The following is a 24551-nucleotide window of genomic DNA, read 5'->3' on the forward strand; positions in this document are numbered from 1 at the left end:
GGATTGGTGAAGACTAGATATAAGAAGGAAATTTTTTTACAGTGATAGTGGTGAAACACTGGAACACGTTGCACAGAGAGGTATTTGAGGTCAGTTTGGACAGAGGTCTGAGCAAACTGATCTAGTTTGTTAAAGTTGTGTCTGCTAGCTGAAGGGAGGTTGAACTAAACGACCTTTAAAGGTCCCTTCCACGCCAAGCTATTCTAAGAATTAGGAGAGCTGACCATTTTTATGAGAAGTGATGCTACTGTTGTGGGGTTTTTTTCAGGAAAACTGCTAATCAGGCTAATATAGTCTAAATATGTAGTTATTAACTATATCTGGATGACTGATGCTGAGGTTAGGAGTGATGGACTTTGGTTTTCTGTTGGGTGACACTGTTTTTGCAGGACTCTTGGGGTCCTGGTTGATGGATGACTGAATATGAACCAGCAGTGTGCCCTGGCAGGCAGGAGGACCAACCTTGTCCTGAGATGTCTCAAGCATAGCGGTGCCAGCTGGTCAAGTCAGGTGGTTGTCCTACTCCACTCTGAACTCATATGGCCTCGCCTTGAGTACTGGGTGCAGTTTTGGGCACCACAACATAAAAAAGACATCAAGCTCTTGGAGAGCATCCAAAGGAGAGCCAGGAGGATTTTGAAAGGTCTGGAAGGGGTGACTTATGAGAAGTGGCTGAGGTCACTTAGATTGTTCAGCTTGAAGAAAAGCAGGCTGAGGGGTGACCTCAGTGCAGCCTGCATCTTCCTCACAAGGGGAAGAGGTAGGGCAAGTGCTGATTTCTTCATTCCTGTGACCAAAGATAGGACTTGGGGAAATGGTAGAAAGCTGAATCAGGGGAGGTTTAGGAAGTATCAGGAAAAGGTTTTTCACCCACTGGGCAGTTGAGCACTGGAAAAAGCTCCTTAGGAAAGTGGTCAGAGCACCAAGCCTGCCTGAGTTCAAGAAGCTTTTGGATGACACTTTGAGGCACGTGATGTGATTCTTGGGCTGTCCTACACAGGGACTTGATGATCCTGATGGCTCTCTTCCAGCTCAGCAAAAAGAGAATAGAAAGGAAAAGAAAGGAAAAATTACTCATTTCTACAATTTGTCTGTTAATAGCTGTAATAAAGTGCATAACAATTGTGAATGGATCTTTTTTCAGAAAAAGGCTACTGCAAAATTTGGCTTGTGTTGTGATACTACTGAATTTTTTTGAGTTCTGTGGAGATTTGGGATGCCGTGACTTGTGCTAGTAAAATTACACTAGGTGGTAAGGACTGTAATAGAAGGTTGTCACTTGGACTTTTTTGCAGGGCTCAAAGTAAGGCTTCACTGGAGAAGGTGGAAAACTGTTTTCAGTTTCTGTTGCTTCCCTGCCCCAGGCAGGAGGAAGGCAATTGAGTGTGAAGGAAATAAAGAAGGGCTGAATAACAGTGTGTCGAAGCAGCTGTGCAGAAGAGTCCAGGACAAGGCACAATGTTGCTATTGTAGAGACAACAAAATCAGTGTTTTAGAAATTTCAGTATTATTGGTACTTAATAGACTTGATAGTTGTGAAGGCTGGAAAAAAGTGGAAAAAGTATAACAAAATTCTTTCCAAGGTATGCTGTGTGTGAACTGAGCCCCTGAAGTGCACTCGGGATAATCCAGGGTTTGAGATCCCTGGTTAGATACACAGTGTAGAAATGCTGGAGCTGTTCAGTTCTCAGTAACCACGTCCAGGATTTTAATGCACTATTGGTCAGAATCAAGGGATACTGCAAATGTGTTGAAAAGTACATTTGCAGATAAGGACATGGAAAAGTAAAGTGAAGAAAAGGATGAGAGCAGAGATAAGAAAGGGAAATGGACCTTTGATTTCTTAGACACTAGTGTTTTCAGTACACTTCCAGACTTGATGATCTTAGTCTTTTCCAATGAGGAAAATGCTATGGTTCTATGATTGTCAGCCTATATTGAATTTGTATGTATGTGTGTGTATATGCATGCGAAAATTTCCAAAGTGCAGTTGACATTTGAGAGAGCCAAATAAAAACAGACCTCATGAGTGACTTCAGACACTTAAGGCTGCAAACTATTGTACTAAAATTTATGAAGGAGGGAGTACTTTCCAGGCTTCAGTTGCAGGTGCGTGTTTGGTTTGGATTGTTTTTTTTTTTTTTCAAACTGTTTCTATACCTGGGCTGTTTGTGGAAAAGGGGTACAAAGCATGCATACCAAACTGCAAAGAACTGTTAAACAATGGATTAAATTAAACAGTGCTCTTGGATGTCCCTCCATTGAATCTGGCAGATGAAAGGATGGGAGATGCTAGTTGTGGATCTAGAGTCAAATGTAAATGGCATGGTTATTGGAACAAGGGAAGATTTTCATGCATATAAGTGTAAGAGCCCACTCCTTGGAGCCAGTCTGCATTTGCTGTGGATTTGATAATGCCTTAGATGTGTATATCTGTAGTCCAGCTCAGTTTTTTAGCTTTGAGAGTCTTTGATATCAGGCAAACAATATCAAATGTGTTCAGGTTTTTGTTTTGTTTTGGTTATTTCTTTGATATTTTTTGTGTTGTTAAAACAGCAACTTGTGAAAACTCATTTGTGAAGCTTAAATCGTTCTTTCCTCCCTCCTTTTCTTTTTCTCTAGGATCCCGTCTCCGCCAGGAGGACTTTCCACCCCGGATTGTTGAGCATCCTTCAGATGTGATAGTCTCGAAAGGAGAGCCAACAACTCTGAACTGTAAAGCTGAAGGACGACCAACTCCTACTATTGAGTGGTACAAGGATGGAGAGAGGGTGGAAACAGACAAAGATGATCCGCGCTCCCACCGCATGCTGCTGCCCAGCGGATCTTTATTTTTCCTACGTATCGTGCATGGACGCAGGAGTAAACCCGATGAAGGAAGTTATGTTTGTGTAGCAAGGAACTATCTTGGAGAAGCTGTGAGTCGCAATGCATCTCTGGAAGTGGCATGTGAGTAGTTTCATGCGATTAGCACTGGATAAAACTTTATAGTTACTTTTATGCCATCATCCAGCACTTGCACGCAGTCAGCAGTCTGGGAGATAAGTGTAGATAAGCATGGCATTTTGTCATTAGCTATAGCTCTTAGTCAGGGCATTTCTACATGTGTTTTTACAGTAGCAGTGACTGTACAGAATACATGATTTATACTGAAGCAGGATTCTAGCCAATATATAATCATGATTGGCACAAACATGGGCAAAGGCTAATCTTCCTCTAAAGAATAATCTAATTTTTAAATTATGACTGAAGCTTGTTATACTGGAACTAATGGGGAAAAATACCTATCATTTAATATAAGGTGCACTGCCTGTTTCTTTTTATCTAGTCATCCGTTAGCAGAAACAGACAGCTTCTTGGTGACTCATGTTCTGTACTGCAGGGAACCTCGGTATGTCCTCCTCTATCATAAACCTAATACAGGTCTCATTCATTATGTGAATGGCAAGTGAAATTGTTGGCCATTTCTCATATCATCCAGAGCAGTCTTATTTTTTTATCGATTATCTTAAAAGACAAGTCATCATGGATCTTTCAAAGAACACCTGGCATGCATGATCTGCTTTCAGTAGTTAGCAGAGACTTTAATTATATTCACAAAGCAAATAAGCTCATCATACATAAAATACAGTATGTTGTATATTAATTTTTGCTGCTTAGTTATTCAGAATATCAACAAATGGTAGCTGTGTATCTTCATACAAAGCTGTATTTTAGTAGATTTATCATTGTTCTTCTGTTGCTGAATTTCACTTTTTTCCATCCCAATTCTTCATATGGCAGTGGTTTCACTAAAATACATTTGACTGAAATAGGGCTTTAGCATAAACTTGTGTTGCTTAGTTGATAAGGAATGGGTTTAACACTATTAGGTATATTCCTTCAAGGGAGGGGTGGGGAAAAAAAAGCACAGAAAAGAAATATTTATTCCCAATGCAGTCTACAGACTTTTACATCTAATTTTATGTGATCTTGAGGCTTTGATCTCAGAAATTGCACAACATGCCATTTTTCAAATAAAACGGACTTGTTCGCTGCCTTCCACTTGTCATAACCTAGTTTCAGAACTGTTTAAAACAGAAAACAGTTTTGACTCGCATTCAAGGCATGAATAAATGTGTATCTGCTAGTGAAGGCATCAAAGAATGTTATTCAGTTTTGGTAGGTATTTAGGAATTGGTAAGAAGAGCAATTTCAGGAAGGCTGAAACCTGGGTGAGTATGACTCTAGGAAAATTTCTTGGTTTATTTCTTTCTTTATCCAAGGGGTTTTTAAACTGTTGAGAAAACCTGTAGGAGGCATAAACACTTACTGCAATCCTGTTGAGATTCAGACATGCCCTGTTGAAATTCAGAAGATTGTTCAATTTATATGAGGAGTCATCAAATGAAAGTGACTGATTGTTTTGAAATCTAAAGGTGTTCTATATTTTGTAAGTTTTCACTGGTAGCTGCTTCAGTGACTGCTGAGAGACTCTTTTTTACAATGTGCCCAAACTCTGGAGCAATTATTTTAACTACTGTAACTGGTAGCAGGTCATGCATGAACCACATGTGAGAAAGTAGAAGATTTGAAAAATAAGAAAACTGTTTCATTATCAAAGGTATTTTTGAGCAGGATCATAGAACCTGAAATCCAAGATCTGAAACTATAGCCAAATTTTTTGCAATAGCAACATGCACCTGACACCAGATTATTTTACTGTTTTCATAGCTTTGACATTTAACTGACTGAATTCCCCAATGAAATACTTCAGCAGTCTAAAGCAGGCACTTCTGTTCCACTTCAGCAGTGCTTTGTCTTTCTTTGAGCCATGCTGTGCCTGTGATTGCAGAAAGATCTTCATCAAAGAAAAAAGTTTATATAATTGCTCCTTTATTTAATTTTAACATTTTTGCTGGGTTTATGTTCACTGGTTTTAACAGCAAACGCCAGTGCTCAATGTGTGTGCATCAAAGGCATCATCTGGAGGATGATAGCAGACCTACTCTATTTACCTTACTTTTGAGACCCTTTTTAATAAGAATTTTGGTTCTAAAGCCTCCAAATGTCTTTCAGGGAACAGTTATTTTAAGGCTTTTAACTGCTTTTCTAATGTCAGCATTTCTGGACTGAAGAGGATGGGCAGGTCAGTAGCAGTCCATTTGCTCACTAGGGAAATGAGTTGTTGCTGACAGCCTTTTGTCAGCAGTGAGTCCTCATTCACCTGTTCTCAACTGCTGCTGAAAACTGTGGAGTTGCTTGGATACTGCAGCCCTGTCCACAGGAGCCAGGACAGCCACATGCTATCAGTTCTTACTTGTGCTATCTGTAATGGTGTTGAAAACCACTCTTTCGACACTAAGCCGAAACAAGCTCTTTTCATCACCAGAAAAAGGATGGTTGTCCTTTGCTGACAACAGGATTTTGGATTGTTATGTGACTGTAGGTGGCCTCAAACTGTGCCATTAGAGACAAACTGCAGCTTTTTACAGATTTAAAGTGCTTGAGTCTGCTGTTTTAGTGAAAGAATTTTACTTTGCTTATTGAATTGTTGGTGCACCAATAATGTGCACTTGCAACTTCTGATTTATGAAGAAATACTTAATTAGTTTTATGTATCTGTTACATGCTTGTGCATTCAGATATTAAACAGCATTAACTGTGATTCAGACTCTCCTATTTCCTATTTTTTTTTTTTTTTTTTCCCCCCTTCTCTGGGCACATGCCACAAAATCAGTGGCTTTGAAAATCTTCGGATGTATACATATTTATGTGTAAATACAGAAGAAAAACACAGTGTATAATTTAGCCCATCTTGAATATAGTAATTTTCTTGTGTTTTGTTCGTTTGAGTTTTTTGGTTTGGTTTCTGTTGAGTTTTTTTGTTTTGATTTGTTTTGTTTTTGTTTTTTGAGTGCTTTTTTTGCAAACTGCAGAAGTAAGTTCCTAAGCTCTTTTTGGTCAAGAAACAGGTAACCTCTTTCCGAAACATGATGACTTTAGATGCCAGCCCAACCAAAGCATTCAGAAATTAAAACCTTGCCTATTCAGAGCATGGGTACACAATCAAAAGTCAGATATTTTTGTGCTGAGATACATTGTCATAAAAATTTCTCTGTCCCAGTGAATTGGTGAAGAACTGTGACTTGGGAAGCTATTAAAACATTAACGTAGAGAATATACTTTTAGAATATTTTTGCCTTTAATTTAGAAAGTCTTCATTCCAGGAGACATTTAGGAAGAAATAGGAGTTTATAAACATATATAAATAATTTTTCTTCTATTGCATTAGTCCAGAGTGTGCACTGTGGGGATTACTCTTCCTTCTAAGGAAGCTCCTACTGAAAAAAAAATAAATTCTGGTGCTAGCAGCAAGACTATTCTCCTACTGCATGTGGCAAATTCTTTTGTAGTATTGGCATGTTCTAGGGTTACATCATGAAAAATAAATGTTCTAGTAATAAAACAACTACAAAGAATTGTATTCAAACGAGTAAAACCTATTTCTTTTGGTTTTATTAATTAGAAGGTTTTTATTGAAATTCAGCAAGGGTCAGATCTTCTCGGGAGGACTTAAGAAAGGGGAGTAGGCTTGAAAGAGTTTTATCTTTTGTGAGACTGCTTTCACATTGGAAAGCCAGAAGTTTTTAAAAACAAGAGCAGGGTATTTTACGATGTATGAACTGTGACACACTTGAAGCTGTATGGTGTAGCTTTCCAGTGGGGATATCAGAAGACACATTTGCAAGAGAGGCTGTATCTAGGATTTCAGTTGCGAGTGCTGGGGCGCCAGATGTAAGCACCAGAGAGAGCATCAGGGCCCTTGCGCTGACTGAGGCTGCCTCTGATCCAGCCCCAGTCAGTGGCAGCCCCTAGAGATAGCAGCTGTAGCCCCAGGTGTTAAATATGTGACAGCAGCTTGATCTATCGACCACTGTAAGAGGGGGCTTTGGCCTAAATGAAAATTCATGAAAAATTGATGAAGTCCCCAGATTATTTTTTTCCCTTTTCCTTCTCCAGCGCTGTGCCAATACAGCGAGAAGAAATTAAATGAGGTGTTGAACGCTTTAGTGGCAAGGAGGTTGTGGTTCAAAGGTCAGGGGTCAAGGGAAGGGAAAAAAGACCAATTTTCTGCCTTACTTAAAAGAAAACACGATGCTTTTCAGATTAGCTGGGATTTGCTGCCATTTTAATACAGTAATAATATTCACAAATAAGATTCCTTTCTGCATGAATTGGCAAAAGGTAGGAGTGTGTGGGTTGGTGCTAATAGAAAACAGTGGAAGTCTCTGAGTCATTATTCAATTGAAGAACCAGAAATAGATTGAGTCTTGCAAAGGCAGTATAAATTTGGGCTTCCATCTTTCTGAGTCTGTGCTTGAACTGTCATTTGGAGAAGGAAGAAGTCTTGCATTATTTATATGTCCCAGATTGCTTGAATAGCAGGCTTTGGAACACTCTCCAAACGTAATGGTCCTGTTTATGTTGGGACCAAAACTGAATTATGTTTTTATTTATAACAAGAGAGATTATGCTTGTACAGTGAGTTTAGTGTGAAGAGTCACAGGTGTATTCCAGAGCAAGCTTAAGCCAGCTCTTCAGCATGAAAGACAGTAATTTCATGTTTTACTATTGAGTGAATAAAATCTGAGAGGTATAAACAAATGCCACACAATCTCTGTACCATAATGTTAATGCACAATATTAATAAAACTGGAGTTATAATTTCATTTGAAATATTCAGGGTAAAGACCACCTGTAAAACAGGATAAAATGGGTGGATATCTTTCATCTAGGTTTTGTTCAACACGTGTCTTAAATGTTTTTAATTCTGTTACTGGTAATTTCAAAGCCTGATTTGCTTTAGGGTTGCTTTCACATGTGGAGAGTACATCATATTCATTTAGTTATACCCCTCTCACCCTCATTCTTCTCAGTAGAGTCTGCAGAACTTTCTGTCTGAGCTGGCAGTCTTTCACTGTCATCAAGAATTATTGTAAAATTTGAAGTGCTGGAGACAGTGGTCCTGTGGATGAGTCATATCAGGATTCTGAAAAGCATCATGCTTTTTCTTACTCTGTTATTCTAAGAAATATAACAAACCATAGCTATTATTGCAGCAAAATTAATGAAAATAAAATTCCACTCATAGAAGAAAATAAATAAAAGTGTATCTGATTAGATAATCAGAGAAAAGGCAGATTATATAAGGTAGAGAGAACATTTCAAACCTCTGTACTTCTGAAGTTTTAAATAAGCAATTTCTCTCAATTAGAATAAAGTAATGAGGAATACTATTTTTAGAAACGTACATAATGCAGCATTAATGTATAGGACATAATTTCCTACAGTGACTACTAGACAATAAAGAGGTTTATAAATACTAATGAGTGAAGCCATATCAGATAAATCAAGACCTGACTGATGCCTCAGCACAAAGTTTCCTTTTGATCAAAAAAAGTGATTCTGATTATATATTTTATTAGTTTACCTTTTAGCTAAGTTTTTTTTTTTCCTACTGCTTCTAAATTAACTAGGAATAAGAAACTTAGATATTTGATAGGGTGTGATTTTTTGTACCAGTAGCCAGAGTGAGCTAGAATTTTTATGACATTGGTGCTCTTCATCAAGATAAACTAAGCTGTATCTCCTGTCACTATTGCATTTTTCAGAAACTGCTTAAGATTGTGCTTCAGCATTGAGGCCTTAATGTAGACTAAAACAGTACTTCCCATCATCATCCACTAGGATTTAGACAGGTGACTGAATCATTATGTCTTCATTTCTTATCCTTTGAGCTCCCATAGGACATGCAGACTTAAGTGTTTAGTTCTAGGCTCACATTTAAGAGCTATCACACTGATGTTAGATCCAAAGATATTTAACATTATTTCAGTCATAATGAGAAGCTGTCGTACTTGTAGGTTTAGCCAGACTTTGTTCTCCATTTGCTTGTTTTTTGCTCTTCTCATACTGTGGTCATCTTGCAATAGTTTTTTGGGTTTTTTTTTAGTAGGTTTTCACAGCACAGTGAGCTCTAAACAAAGACTTTCAAGTTCACAGAATACAATCAGGCTTGGGTACCAGAAGAGTGTTTTTACTGTGAGCACTTAAGCTCAGCTGATTGTATGTTCCAGGAAGATGCACCAGCCCAGTGAAAAGTTTCCTTAATAGCTGCAGGTTGGTTCTACTGTAAGAATTAAATCCTTCAGAATTCCTGATTAGAATGTCTTTGTATTGTGCTCTCTTGCACTCTGTATTCATAGAACACAGAATAGTAGGTGTTGGAATGGACCTCTGGAGATCATTCTGGTCCAACCCACCTGTAAAGGAGGTTAACCTAGAGCAGACAGCAGAGGATTGTGTCCAGGTGGGTTTTTAATATCTTCAGCAAAGGAGATCTCCTCCACAGCTCCTCTGGGCAGCCTGTTCCAGTACTCTGTCACTGTGAAAGTATTTTTTCCTCATGTTCAGATGGAATTTCCTGTATTTTCAGTTTGTGTTTGTGCCCTCCTGTTGCTGGGCACCACTGAAGGGAGTCTGGTACCATTGTCTTGATGCCTGCCTTTAGATATTTATAAGCATTGATAAGATCCCCCTCTCAGTCTTCTCTTCATCAGACTAAACAGATGCAGGTTTCTCAGCCTTTCTTTCTAAGAGAGATGCTCCAGTGCCCTAATCATCTCTATAGCCTTACACTGGACTCTTTCCAGTAGTTTGTTTTTCTTGTACTGGCAGGCCCAGAATTGGACACATTACTTCAGATGTGGCCTCGCTAGGACAGAGTAGATGGGGAGGATAACCTCCCTTCACCTGCTTGACACACTCATCTTGGTGTAAACAATGCCATTTGTCTTCTTGGCCACAAGATCACATTGCTGGCTCATGGTTACCACCAGGACTCCCAGGTCCTTTTCCCCAGAGCTTCTTTCCAGCAAGTCATCCCTGAACCTGTGCATGGAGTTATTTCTCCCCAGGTGCAGGACCTTATACTTGCCTTTGTTGAACCTTACCAGGTTCTTCCCTGCCCAGATCTCACTGAATGACAGCACCTTCTGGTGTATCAGCATTCCTCCCAGTTTTATAGCATCAGAAAAATTGCTGAGAGTATGCTCTATCCCTTCATCCAGGTCATTGATGAATTTGTTGAACAAGCCTAGACCTAGCTAGCACTGACCCCTAGGTAACACCACTACCTACAGACCTCCAGTCTTACAGTCCAGTATCATACCCAGAATCCTGTTGTAAAAATAGTTTCCAGCATCTAGAAGTGGCTAGACAAGCTTTCTGTAGGATCTCTAATTTATTGCTTGAATTCTTCTCCACAGGATCTACCCTTTTTTCCCCACCTAAAAGAGAACTTTCAATATTACATTTTAGAAGCTATTTGCAGTGTGCTTAATCTGATTCTGCTTCTAATAATTTTTTGCACGTTTCCTCATTTGATTTTTATCAGCTTCCTTCTTCCTCTTGCCTTTGATTTTATTTTAAATCAAATCCTGCTGTTTATGTATCTTGGAATGCTCTACCTGATAAAATGTTTAAAGCTAAGAAACTACTGATGATTTTACAGAAACCTTGGAAGAGATTAGCTATTGGCTGATCTGTTACTGTGCACATCATTGAATACTGGGGTTTTTTTGGTTATTTGGGTTTTGGTTTTGGTTTTTTTTTTTGACATTTCTCTGATTTTTAGTTCATCTGGGAAATAAAGGAGAACAAGATAACATTTTTACAACCATTTTTCTTTTCTCAGAAGACTATAAGCACTATTTGAATGTTAATTGAAATATTAGCTATTGTTGGCTTCAGACGTGGTACTAATCTGTGATGTCTGGCTTTAAAAAGTACTCATTTGAAGTGATACTTCAGACCATTCCTTTGTAAATGTTGCATAGTATCAATTATAACAAAATTCATTACTATGGTAATTAACAGTAATGATTAGGATGAGACTGGTGGATATTTTATGTATACATGTATATTTATGTATATATTTGTATAAATATGGGGTTTTTATTCTGATAATAATTTGAGGATGTCCCATCCTTATCCTTCATCCTTTTCTGTCTTTTCTAAGATATATTCTTAACATTGTTCCAGTTCTTAGAGGACTAAAATTTAATCCAGGCTTTGGTGACACTTCCACTTCAAACGCTTCCATAGATTTTTACACTTTGAATAAGTTTCTAATATTTGGAAATTTAGTGAGAAATGTCTCTTGCTCAAAGAGGCAGTTATGTGAAGGTATACTGATACTTTGAAAATTGGTTTATCATACCAGAGAAAGGAAGTTTACACAGTCACTTTCTGCTGTCATAGAATTGTAGAATCATTAAGGTTGGAAAAGACCTCCAAGTTCACCAAGTCCAGCCATCAACCCAACACCACCATGCCAGTTCTGAAGTACCATGGCTACACGTTTTTGTTTGTTTGGGTTTTTTTAAGACCTCTGTCACCTCCAGATCTGGTGACTTTACCACTTCCCTGGGCAGCTTGTGGGGCCCAAAACTGAACACAGTACTCGAGGTGCAGCTTCACCAGTGTGGACTAAAGGGGCACAATCACTTCCCTAGTCCTGCTGGCCACACTATTTCTGATGCAGCCCAGGAAGCTCTTGGCCTTCATGTCCACCTAGGCACACTGCTGGCTCACATTTAGCCAGCTGCCAGCAAGCACCCTCAGGTTCTTTTCTGCTGGTCAGCTTTCCAGCCACTCTTCCCCAAACCTGTAGTGTTGCATGGGGTTCTTGTGACCCAGGTACAGGACCTGTCACTGGAATTGTTAAACCTCATAGACTTGGCCTCAGCCCATCAATCCAGCCTGTCCAGGTCCCACTGTAGAGAATTTCTGCCCTCAAACAGAGCAGAGCAAACTTAGTGTCATCTGCAAACTTTCTGAGAGTGTACTTGATCCTCCCATTTAGATGATCAATGAAGATATTAAACAAGACTGGCCTCAAAACTAAGCCCTGGGGAACACTGCTTGTGAATGGCCACCAACTGGATTTAATCATCTTATAGTCTGTCTTCTACTGTACAAAGTGATGTACAGATGTTAAGACCTGGGAGCCCTGGATCACTGTGTCCCCTGAATTCTACAGAGCTGTATGTACTAGTTCCATTCAGAAATGTTTCAAGCTGCACTTCGAAAAGCAGTTTGATTGGAGTGAGTTTAGAGATGAAAGGGAGAGCATTCATTGTTTCTGTTGGAAGCGTGTCTTGGAACTGAAGTCTTCCAGTGGTGAGAAAAGGAGTTTTAATGTTTCCAATGTAAACATAAACATGGTTAATTTGTGCTTGTTCTTGTGAACTGATTTTCCTTTAGTTTAGTTGTTTTCCTTTCTTTGCATTTATAGACCACAGTGATATCACTTCCGATCTATGTTCTTGCTAAGTTAAACAAGTAAAGCTCATGTCTGTTCTTGGAAAATATTTGCTTGATCCTAGTAGTCATTCTTCACCTCTTCTATTCTGCATCAATTTTCTGAGACATGGGTGGGTAGACTGCATATAATATTTCAAGACTTGCATGTGGTCCATTGCAAACTAGTGTTAATAACTACCTTTCCTGTTTTCTATCCATCACTCCTGTGATGATGTTGAACTTCTTTAAGCATTTGGAAGCTTATAGTCATTCGATAGGAATCTGATGCAGATTTTTCTCTTCCCCTATAATTTGTAACAGGTTGAGTTTCTACTTAATAGTAAACTTCCCTGTGATCAGCTTGAAAGCACTGACCTTGCACTTTCTATTATGGCACCTAATCTAGCTTCTTTTACACTAGTCTTCAGTGTCATCCAGTTCTTCCTGTTTAATGACATCCTCCCATTGAGTCCTGCTGAGCTTGTTGCCTGATCTTGTATGCCAAAGTTGAAGATGGCTATGGCATTTGAAATTGGCAGTTTCTTAATCCACCTGCATCTTGCTGGAGGACTTGGCTTCTACTAATTGGAATCGAACCTGCCTCTTGCCGCACCCCTTATGAAAAGTCATTTAATGAAATAAATGGAAAAGAAAAAAGTTTCAGTCTGTGAAGAGAATGCCAATCCAGCAAGGTTGAGCCTCATGAACACTGATTGTGGAAAAGAAATAGTTTCACTGATTTTCACTTTGCTTTTGTTAGGATCTCGAAACACCAATCTGTACATAAGAATCTTAAGAAAAATATCCAGAGTTTAGGTAGGTAAGGTGAACAGTGTAGTAATCTTGAGAAAAAATTTACATTTGTTAATATTTTGAATTTTTGGATCATAATGAGTACAAAAAGTTCTCCATCTGCTCTGTAAGTGCACACACACACAAATATAATTTAGAAGAATGTAGGTTTGGAAAAAGAACAAAATAATTTCAACTCTCTGACTTCGACATTTGAAATTAATTATTCAGTTCTATATGCAGTGCACTTGGTGACTCATACTATTATATATCCATAAAGATTACAAATAAGAGGATGTTCATTTGATATTTTAGCAGAGGCAGATATTAAATGGAACTTTAGGTATCCTTAAAATGGAAGAATTTGTCCAGAATAGTATAGATAAGGTAGCTACATGAAGTTTCTTAGTTTTGATTTTATGTGGAATAAACTAGTGATAGTGAAAGAAATGAAATTACTTAGTGTCCTCAGAACAGCTTTCCATTTATTTCCATGATAGATGCAAATTATTCTAGTTTTACATGCATATAAAACCTTTGGAATATGCAGATCAGCTGTTAGTATGGAGAGGCATTTTAGTTCCAATATGGTCACACAGTAGTTTTGAGAATGATATGTATTTGGTTTTTGGTTTTGAAAACTGGGACTGTAATCTCAGTTTTCAGAGACTTTTCCTCTTTTACCTTGGAGGCAGTGGCATAATACCCTGCTGGGTCACACCAGTTGGTCAACCTAGTCCAATAGTCTGTCTTGGATGATGACAAGCAAAGACACAGAAAAGGGGAACACATGAGTTTAAGCACTTTAAGTGGCTTTCCACATGGATTCTGGGGAAGTAATTTTTTTTTTTTTCTTGGTTAGAATCAGAAAACAGCACACCCAATATAGATGTATAAAAGATCTTATATGGGACATTTCCTACCTTTCCTGCAAGATTATCTTTACAAAACAGATGTCTACATCTGGATAGGAGTTTCTTTTCTTTCTCTGCACCTCTTTTTTTTCTCTGAAAGCATAGGATATTTAGAGTAGTTCTAAATTTAAGTGAGAGCACAGTTTGGGCATAAATTAGATATTATTGAAACAAACTGGAAAGTTAAATGAACTTTTTCGAGGTTTATCAGAATGGCTTTTTCTCCTAGTCAGGCATCTTGGTTCCTAAAAAACGAATAGCAGAAACATTTAACTTAATTTTTGGATAGCATTTGATTTTGTGTCCCATCTTTTCTACTTCTAACTCTACCTTTCATTTTTATTTATTTATTTTTTCAAATTTAGGCTCAGTAGCTAGAAATAATATCTTCCTCTGGTTCTTGAGTCAATGAAATTATGTATGCTCTGGACTGTTGGAGGGGGAGATAAATAGCCCGCAGTGTGGACACTTGCCTGGGAAATGTAAGTAGAGCCACACTAGGGGCTCAGGATACATACGTTAGAGACCCCATTAATTTAATTGACATATATACAGTTTTTATTCTACTGTAGAAGCAGTAGAACTTAATTACCTGATTCAAACCTGATTCGAATTGGGCATTCCTATAGATGCATGCCTAAAAGTCAGTGGTGGAAATACTGAACATCAATCATGTTTTCTTTTGAGATATGGAGCCATCTGCTCAAGGTCATGTATCATGTTCATTGCAGAACCATGAACAAAAGCCAAATCTTTTGGTAGTATAACATCCTTAGAAAAGGAGGTTATTCTTGATCTTATTTGCCTCCCTCTACATACTACAGAAACAAAAAAAACAAACAAACAACAGATTACATTCTTCATGCTTTTGTTCAGATAATGTTCCCATTTGAGCAACATCCGATCATCTGATTTTGAATGTGTTAAAACATTTTGGCCTTGTAATAGATCTTCGTTCTTATGTAAACTTTGATTCTGTCAGTCTTGTTGAAATATGTATAAAACACCCCACTCCCTGGGAGCACTTAATATAAATGGACTTTACCTCTACTGAGGCCTATGCTTTTGCAATTGTTGTGAAATGGGAAATGGGGAGTTTGGGACAGTCCTGGATTTTTTTAAAGCTGTATTTTCTTATCTAATTGGTCACATGGTAGGGACTTGTTTTCTTCCTGGCAGCTGGGCAATTTTTATCCTCGTCCTCTCAAACCAGGAGACTTCACTACAAGGAATGGATGTAAAAAGTAGAAGTTAAGAGCTGTGAGAAAGGAAATTTTGTGTGAGTTGGTCATCAAGCTACTAACAGTAATATACAGATCTAGTGAACAATCAGGATATAGTTTGCAATTTATTTATTGATAACTTTCTTATTTGCTAAAGTTACAAATATGAACTCTCATTATATGAGTATTGCCAATATTGTTTAGGACTGGTACTGTATATAGCTATTTAACCATCACATATTTCTCATACATTACAGTTTTTATATATAAACATATGCTAATATATTTGTGAAAGACACACTTTAAACATACATCTTTTAAAAAGTCATCTCTAACATTGATGTATGTTAAAATTTCTAAGTAATGGACTGTATGGGCAATTTAATGTCCTCTGCCACTTTCTGTGTTTCAAAGAAGCTTCTTTGTGATACACACAGTGTGCACAGTACAACTGCAGTACAAAATGCATGTGGTTTTGTTCACTTTCACTGTGTACCAGAGCCACTCTATGGCATTGTGTACTTCCTTTCCCCTATTACAGTATGTAAGAAAATGGTTACAGAAGAAATGCTTGTGGTTTCTTATTTCTAGCGGTCCTCTCATCAGCCTTCATGCTTCTGCTGTGATACTTATCAGGTATTTGCTAATTTTTTTTTTTTTTTTTTTTCCTAATCAAGCAGACTAAAAGCAACCCCAGGAACTCAAGGGGCAGTGTAAGTAAGGATCTGTATTGTTCCCATGTGTAGCATCATCTGGAGGAAATATGTATACACTTGTGCCAGCCATTTTTCCACTGCCTATCTCAGACTCCGCAGTTGAGGTGACCTCTGAAGTGCTTGGTACAGTGAGTGATGGAGTTAATGAGATCCAGCGACACCATGACCCTGTCCCTCTTGTGGCCCTGGTTTCACTCATCTATCTTCCTGGCCCCACAGGCCGTGATGTGCTGTGTGGAGACAGGATTAAACAAGTGTGAATAAACAAGTTCAAAGCTTGCTTTCAGGGCTGCCAACACAGAACATCAGGAAAATGAGACATTAATAACCCTGTGCTGGGAGGAGGCTTGTTATTTTGCCGTAGAAACACCTGGGGAAAGTACTGCTTTCTATTCAGTCAGGTTTTTTTGCATGCCAGAAGTTTGCTTAAGACTTCTGTGAAGAGTGCAAGATTTGGCCTGCCATTCTTCTTAGTCATGAAGCTGGCAGCAGTCAGACCAGAGGCAGAATACTTCTCCCAGAAAGGTGCTGAAAAACCTGCTTTGAATGGAGCATGCTTTGCTTGTATCGTGTTATTTGGGCTCTGATTCACCAAAAGTGATTGTAGGGTGGGGGGTTTTAACCTAATCTGTTTACAAGAAAAAATTGAGATGTATTGTCAAGATTAGTCTCCAAAGCAAAGTCTTACAGGAAGAGGTTTTTTTCTGTCAAACGAAACTTTTTTGTTATAACATGATTTCAGTTTGAATCTAGATACATGGGTAAGATGCTGAGGTAAGATATACTTCTCTGATTGTGACAGTGGTTTACTGTGTCTGTCTTCTTTTTGTCAAGACACTCTCTATACCCTGTGGCACTTTCTGATCAGTTGAGTAGTTGGTGATTAAATGCATTCATTTAGTTCAATGGGTCAGAGTTGTTGTGGTCGGCAGAAGATTACTGATGGATTATCAGTTTCATCACCTTTGACATCTTAGCACAGTTCATAATCTGAAAATTCATAACACATTTGCCTGAGCAATAGCATGCTCAGCTACCTGTGTGATCATGGATCCAGGTACTGGGAATGTTGTGTTCAGGATTAATTGGACAAGTGTCACAGAAATTAGAAGGACATAATCTTTTTTAATGAAAGAAACACCCAAAACACCCATTAGTACCAACTACTGAAGAGTGCTAGGGTCAGTTGCAAGCTTAGTAAGTTACAAAGCTGTAATTCACTGATCTGTCTTTTCATAGTGTTTCAAGAAATCAATGTGCATTTCAGAACCGAGGGAGATTTTGCTTTGGAATAACTGGACAATTATGAGGCAGAAAATATGCAATGATTTTCGAAGTCTAAAATGAGCAAATTCATACTGGAAAAGGCATCTGTTTAGAACCCTCTATTTCACTACTGTTGTACAGTAGTAGTAGTAATAATAATTTGTGTTATTATGATTTCTGACTGACAGCCTGCCTAAGATTATTTTTTTAAAGTCCAATCCTGAAAGTGCTGTAAGCCCAATTGGAGGTAGCACACTACTGTACTTCTATGTTACAAAAATCAGAGACCTCTTACACTGATATTTGTGACAAAACAGAAGAATGTCCAAGAGATCCAGTGACTGTTTTAGACCTGAGCATCATCAGGGTTAGCAAATTAACAGTGGCTGTCTTGAGGGGGAAATTATTCCTCAAAATATTCCTCTAGTATTTGAGAACCATCTCTTAAACTGTTTCTGTTGTTGTAAGTCTTGTAGTTTTATTAATCTTATTAAACTAACCGGGTTTCCATTTTTCATCTTGTAGAGTGTTATTCTGCTGGTTTGTCTACTTGGTCACTGAACAGAAGCTCAGATATATCTGACCTCACAGAGATTCAGGGAGCACTTGTGCCTTCTGTATTCTGAACTTTAAAATATCAATCGCTATTTTTTCTACTTATATCTCCATAGTTTTTTGCAGCATTATCTATCCCCATAGCATCTTCCCACCATATTCCTACAACTCCTTTAACACCAACAGGGTGTTAAACATAAAGCTAGTTTGAGATTGCATACATATTGAAATGCCAGATGTCCAACAGTCCTTTTATCATGTTATTCTTTCACAGAAAAAATTTTCTGTAATGAGAATGTCTAGTCAAACATACTCCTGCACTTTAGCCTGGGAGTAAATCTTGCGTTTCTAATTTGACTTATGCACTTCACAAAGGGAGCCAATTTTTCTTCTAGCTGTACTACCTGTTGTGTAGGTAGGTGTGTAGTGTAGGTATAGTGAAGAGGAAGAGAGAAAGAATGGAATGAAAAAGAGAGGACAAAGATTTGCTAATAAAAGTACTTCAGTTCATAAGCATTTAAGGCTTAACAGTAAGATTTTTCTGGCTTTGTTGAAGCATCTAACAGTTATTTTTATTTTTTCATTTCAGAGAGAAAAGCAACTAAAGTTGTAATTTCCTCCTTGTGGCATGTCCTTATTTTGAGTAAGCACTGAAAATATAAAATGAGATTAAAGGCCTTATGTGACAGGGAGACACCCTCCCCTATTATTGAAATAACTTGATGTGCGGAGCTGTGTTGGAAGGCAGCAGTTATAGAACATCTGCTATATTCTTGCTCATTATATGTCATAGTTCACTAGAGAGACATTTGCAATGTAGTTGCATTTATTTATCTTAATGTTACTGTCCTGTAACTAGGAGTTTACTAGCTTTTCCTGATAATGTATGTATCTTGACCATTAGGCAGTACTTAAATGTCACTTTATAGGGTGTGAGTAGTTATATTTTCCTTAAGGCATGTCTTGTAGTCTGGATAACAAAAGGATGAGAGGTGTATTTTTTCAGAAAGTCTTGTGATTTGCAGCAATCTTGCATAGTAGAACTTGACATCAAGTCCAGTTAAAGTTACAGCTTCTGAAGTGGAACCATGTGGTTTTTAGGTATTTAACAGCTGCAGAAAAAGGTGTAATATCCATGTGCTGTCCTACTGCTGCCATCTCAAATACTGTATTTTCTTTGAGGAAATACTTCAAAATGGTATATTGAACATTCCATATTACTTGCAGTGAAATGGTGTTTAAACAGCTGAAAAATTTGTATTCTACCTTAAGTCCACTTATTTTTTAGATTGTAGTGCTGTTGGTGCTGTCCTAAGGTCTTTAATTTCACAGATTTTACAGCATATTTAATCTTCCAGGAGATTAAAAGCAGGTGAAAACATGCAAATTATTTGAATCCAATTTTCATGAAAACTTTAATAAAGGAAATAAAACCATTCTTTATCGATGATAGAAATGGCACTAGCTACTTAGCCCAAATATCAGATAAGCATCATGTATTATAACAGAATTATGAAGGGAATAATGAACGTGATTGCTTCCAAAGCAAGTCAAGGAAAAGTCCAGTTCCAAATGCCTGTATATTGAGGAAAATTGTGAAAATTAGCAAGAAAAAGTATCAAAAAAAGGTGTTTTGGTTTTGTTTTTTTTTACATGGCATTCCTGTGTTTCCAATGTTGTGAGTGACTTGTGAAGCAAATTTATCTGATATTCTTTTGGGATATTGAACTCGAAAAATACAATTGAGCATAATTATATATATAGTAGTGATATGAAATTTAACTTAAGTGAAGAAGTTCCAAGTTTGTTTATTGCCATTATTCTTGATCTTGCAAAGTGGTCCAGAAAATATAGTTAGAATGAGATTTCATTGTTCTTGGCTTTGAGCAAATACAGCTTTTAATCTACAACTCACTAGACTTCATAAAAAAATAAAAGGGAGTTTCTAAGGAGTTTTTAGAGAAATGTTACCACCATCATATAAAGTGCAATAAAGCTTTTATGTTGGCATGATACTAGCTGTTAAAAATGTCTTTATAGAAGCAAAACTGTTTTACTTCTGCATTGGGCTAATTGACAAGTTTAAGGTTAAAGGAGTCACAAGCTTTAATTTTTACAATTCTTAATCTAGTGGGTTTTGCTTCTGGGAGGCTTAAGAGTCTGTTTCTTTAATTCCTATCCTTTTTTTAAATTCATAAACAACTTTAGGATCCGTTTAACATAGCAGTTCCATTGAGACATATTTTAATTCCAAATAATTTACCACAGTGACATTTGAAACCTTTAATGTCATGTGCAGCCAAAGGGGAAAGATGCTTTGAGAGGAGGTAAAATGACTGGTTTTTGTTGTTTTTTTTTTGTTTGTTTGTTTGTTTGTTTTGTTTTTGTTTTTTTTTTTTCCTTCCCCCCAGGGGATTAAACTGTAGTTTTACTACTAGTGCTAAAATAAAAGTTTGGGTCTAACTTTATAGTCATTGCTTGTATCAGTTAACTGATTAATGGTCTTGTTAAAGCTTTTTTGTTCTTTAATGGGTTAAAAATGCCATCACTATGAAAATAATATTGACTTTAATTTTTGCAGAAATAGATTGCAGAAACAATTTTTCTTTTAAGTTGTCTGTAATGTCCATTGTGTAAAGTGTTTGATATTATAGGTTTTGATTTTCTCCTTTTAGTTAATATTCCTTCCAGGTTTTGTTTAGAATGCCCAAGAAAGTGCTAAATTTCAATTTGTTCTTCTGCTATTAGACTTCTAGGAATTGCCACTCCTGTTTTACAAAGTATTAACCAATACTTCTTTGTCTCAAAGGACTTTGTGAGGTAAGGTGTACTGCTGATGTGAAATGCTAAAATAATTCTAGTATGTTAGGTACCTGTGAGACTCTCTGCTCCTATTGATACAAGGGAACTGTTTATCTATTGGGTATGATCAGTGTTTACCTGTGTGCACAACTTGTGTATAAAGTTGGGTTTTTTTGCCCAGAGAGTCCTGGGAGACTATCATGGCTCCTTATTTTCTTACATGTCTGCAAAAGTTACCTTAGTTTTGGCTACCTACTTGGTTTTTCTTTTGAAAAATGTTTTGAATACACTGAGAAAGAAAAAATGATAAGAAGGTATTAAGCTGCAGGGGATTATCCCAATGTGTGGAAGAAAGTGCATACTACTTTAAATGACTTTTAACCTAAGTTTGACATTTGACTTGCTTTAGCATTGATAATATCCCTTTGAGATCTCTGACTTACAAGAATTAATGAGGTTTGATTTTGACCTCTCTTGTTTCTTTTTATTGACACATCAGATGTATTATTTTAGAAAATGAATTCCAATTCTTTGTCACAATTCTGAGTTATAAAAAAGAGGTAAGGTTTAACTACACGTACACTTATAATATGACAATAGTTCTGCTCTTTCACTGGGGGAAGCATGCAGGAATTATCAAGTTAGACCCTAGAATTTGCATCAATTGTTGTGATGTCAAAGCTGCCATATTAATATTCTTAGTTTTCCATTTCACTGGTTAAGTACAATACAGATCAATCTAATGAGGTTTTAGGTACTTTTAAGTACTTCTTGCTTTTGCAGCTCCATGGTCTTGAGTTAAAAATAAGTTTTTTAAAACATGTAGTCATAAATCATAAAAGCTTCTAGTTTTAAATAAAAGAGGAATTTAATCAGGAAGGAAATTAGGTACACAACTTTAGTCTTATTATCTTAAAACTGAACATGCTATCTTTGTATGAAGAAATAGCCTTTTAATCTTTATAGTTTTGTTTATTTTTAGAGTTTATTTTCACCAAGTTTTAAGGTGGTCTTTGAAAACTGTTGTTATGAGAAAGAACTATTTTTAACACTTTTTGGGGTAGGTGATGCTTATTGCTTTAACAGCTAGGTATATTTATATATTTTCTCAACAGAATACTAAGAAAAATAAGAGACTCCTAAAAATTAATGCATTGCTTAGACTTTTAGATTCAGAGATGCAAAAACGAAGCCTTCTCAAATGAATTCCAGAAGTGTGACAATTTTTTCATATCATACTCTAACCCAAGGCTTTGTTTGGCATACTGTGTTTTACTAGTGTTACAAATATTGAAGTATTAAAGAAATAATTTTTGTGATTTCTCATTCTTAGAGCGTGACTGAAATGACACGAAATTGAATATGGGTGACCTGTATTTCTTTTTTCTTAATTCTTCTCTACCTTACTGGTCCTCAGGCTTGGATAAGCCTGCATTGCTTGCACTGAATATGTGCAATATAGGCAAATGTGGACACTTTTATGGTGTTTGCCAGCAAGGAGCCATGGGAAATTGTGTATTCAGAAATGACAGGGTTTTTTCATATAATTGAATCTGAAGAGAAATTGGCAAGAGAATCATAACCTATCTGGTAAACTTAAATTATAAGCAGTTTGGGTTGGTCTCTCTTTGTAATTTACCAGTTTTTAAGAAATTTACCCACTGTGTTTCTTTATGAACTCCTATGGAGACACTTTTGAACAGGAGAAATTAGAGTCTTTAGACAGCACATGAGTACTGGTTGTATTTTTTTTCTTTTTCTTTAGAGATTTATCATGGTTCAAGAGTATGCTGCTATACTTTTTTTAATAGGGATTAGATACTATTAATTTATTTAAGCTGTTTTCATTTTTTAAGAGTTTTCTGTAGACTTCATTTCAGTAAGAGGCAGGTGTGTGAAGATAAACTAGAAGTTATTTTGGCTCCTTATGGCATGTATGTTTGGAAACTCATACTGTATAATTTCTAACAACTGACACTTCCTTTCATAGCATCTTTGAAAGGAACTAGCCTGAAACTAGCTTTAACAAATTTACTTCTTTGTGAAAGTTCAGCTAAAGAAAACACAAAAGTGCATGGAAGCAGGGTGGTTCCTGCTTCTGTTTTTCTATTTCAGGGTGTTTCTGACTTTTGGCTGGCATGCTTGTTTGAGAGGTATTCATGGCTCCTGTCAGAGATTATGCTGGATCCATGTTGCTTAGAGAAATACCAAGTTCTGACTTGTTTACTGGGGTGCTTAAGTATGCTTGGGTGTAAAATATTAATTTGCAAGACACCATTAGAATAGTACAGTTTTGCAGAAACAAAAGCAGAACAGCTTCATTTGTGTTGTAAGTGTAGGTCTGTTCTTAATCTGGGTGTGTCAGAGGGATATTTGCCTGTGTACAATGTAAAGTGAACTGTTTAGTTACGTTTGGGGTGTGTGTGTGTTTTATATATATAAATCTCCTTATGATAGTGATGTGTAATTACATGACCCCATACATCATTTTCTGAAAGATGACAGTCTGAGTCAGTGCCCCAAATGGATGGTGCTTATTTTTTCATACCTTGCTTGTTCAAGGCTTTGCCTGTACTTAATTGTGTATTCCTGATGTCTTAAATTAAGTGGGGAGGTATTTTTTTGCTCTTTAAAGTTTTTATTGCTTATCTTTACTACAAAAAGCAACACTGGAAAAATTTTGCAGGTACAGACAGGGCCAGATTGTGACTTAAGCAGAACTGGCCAATTATGCCGTGGCAAATGTAGAGGTTGGTTCTTTAAAACCAACATTTTTCATCCTTCTATGACTCTCACATGACTTCTGGCTTGTCCAGGGAATGGAAGGAGTCTGACTTGATGTTATGGTAATTTAATGTGTCAAGCAAAGACTGAAGTGGAACAGTGAAATTTGGACATCTTACTAATTCTGTCACTGCTATGACTTTTTCTGTCAAATTCTCAGACTAGCAGTCTGGGCCAGAAGACAGTTCACTAAATTATCATTCATCTGACAGGGGCTTTGCAGCAGTTTCTAGAAGACCAAAGGTCCTATAGGAAATAAGTAGATGGTCACCACTTGGTAAGACTGTATCATAACAGCATTATACAAAGAAATAATACAAGTAATAATAAACAAGTTTCTTTCTATAACAATTTAATTAATAGTTTTCTTTTTCTTTTTGAGCAAGACTTCCTGTGTTTGTTAGAAAGAAATAGAATCATAGAATTGGCTGGGCTGGAAGGGACCTCAGAGATCATCAAGTCCAACCCTTGATCCACTACCGCTGCAGTTACCAGACCATGGCACTGAGTGCCACATCCAGTCTCTTTTTAAATATCTCCAGGGACGGAGAGTCCACCACTTCACTGGGCAGCCCATTCCAATGTCTGAACCAAATAGGTTCTAAACTGATTATAGTTTGGTTTTTTTTTCTATATCATGTTAAATATGAACTGAAGTACTTTGTTTAGACCATGGTCTCCCTGTACATGAACTTTTCCCCTGTTAAGCACCTTTCACCTACCTCTCAATACAAACGGTAGTGAATTACCTGGTATTTTTATCTGTATTTGCATTTATGCATGTGGAGCCAGTGAGCTCTGATAAGTTATTCATAGATCACACCAGAGAATCTAACGTGTTTAAACAGTCTAGCAGAACTTAGAAAACTCCCTTATAATAATAAGCAAAACACAAAAGAATGCCTAGGGTTGGACTAGATGATCTCTAAAGGTCCCATTCCAACCCCATCTAGTCTATGATTCGATGATATTTCTGAGCCTTCAACTTACGAAAGTTCCCATTTTCACTTCTAATCTTTTCCAGTCTTCAGGTAGGGTAGTGCTTTTCAGCTTTCTTTAAATAGCTGATTTTATTGATTTATAGTTTTAACCTTTTTTTTTTTTTTTTTCACAAATTTCACATTTTATCCATTGATGTCTAACATTTGTAA

At 37.1% G+C, this 24551-nt stretch overlaps 1 protein-coding gene across 17 annotated transcripts in view; it reads left to right on the forward strand.

The window, feature by feature from the left end:
- The window catches only part of ROBO2 (roundabout guidance receptor 2), a 456391-nt gene that overhangs the window by 45560 nt on the left and 386280 nt on the right, over positions 1-24551 (forward strand). For all 17 annotated transcript variants that reach the window (XM_071755874.1, XM_071755885.1, XM_071755823.1 and 14 more), the window contains exon 2: positions 2623-2949. In XM_071755874.1, coding sequence (XP_071611975.1) covers positions 2623-2949 — 327 coding nt within the window. The remainder of the gene's footprint in view (positions 1-2622; positions 2950-24551) is intronic.

This window comes from Heliangelus exortis, chromosome 1 (genome assembly GCF_036169615.1).
Source record: "Heliangelus exortis chromosome 1, bHelExo1.hap1, whole genome shotgun sequence".
Lineage (NCBI taxonomy): Eukaryota > Metazoa > Chordata > Aves > Apodiformes > Trochilidae > Heliangelus > Heliangelus exortis.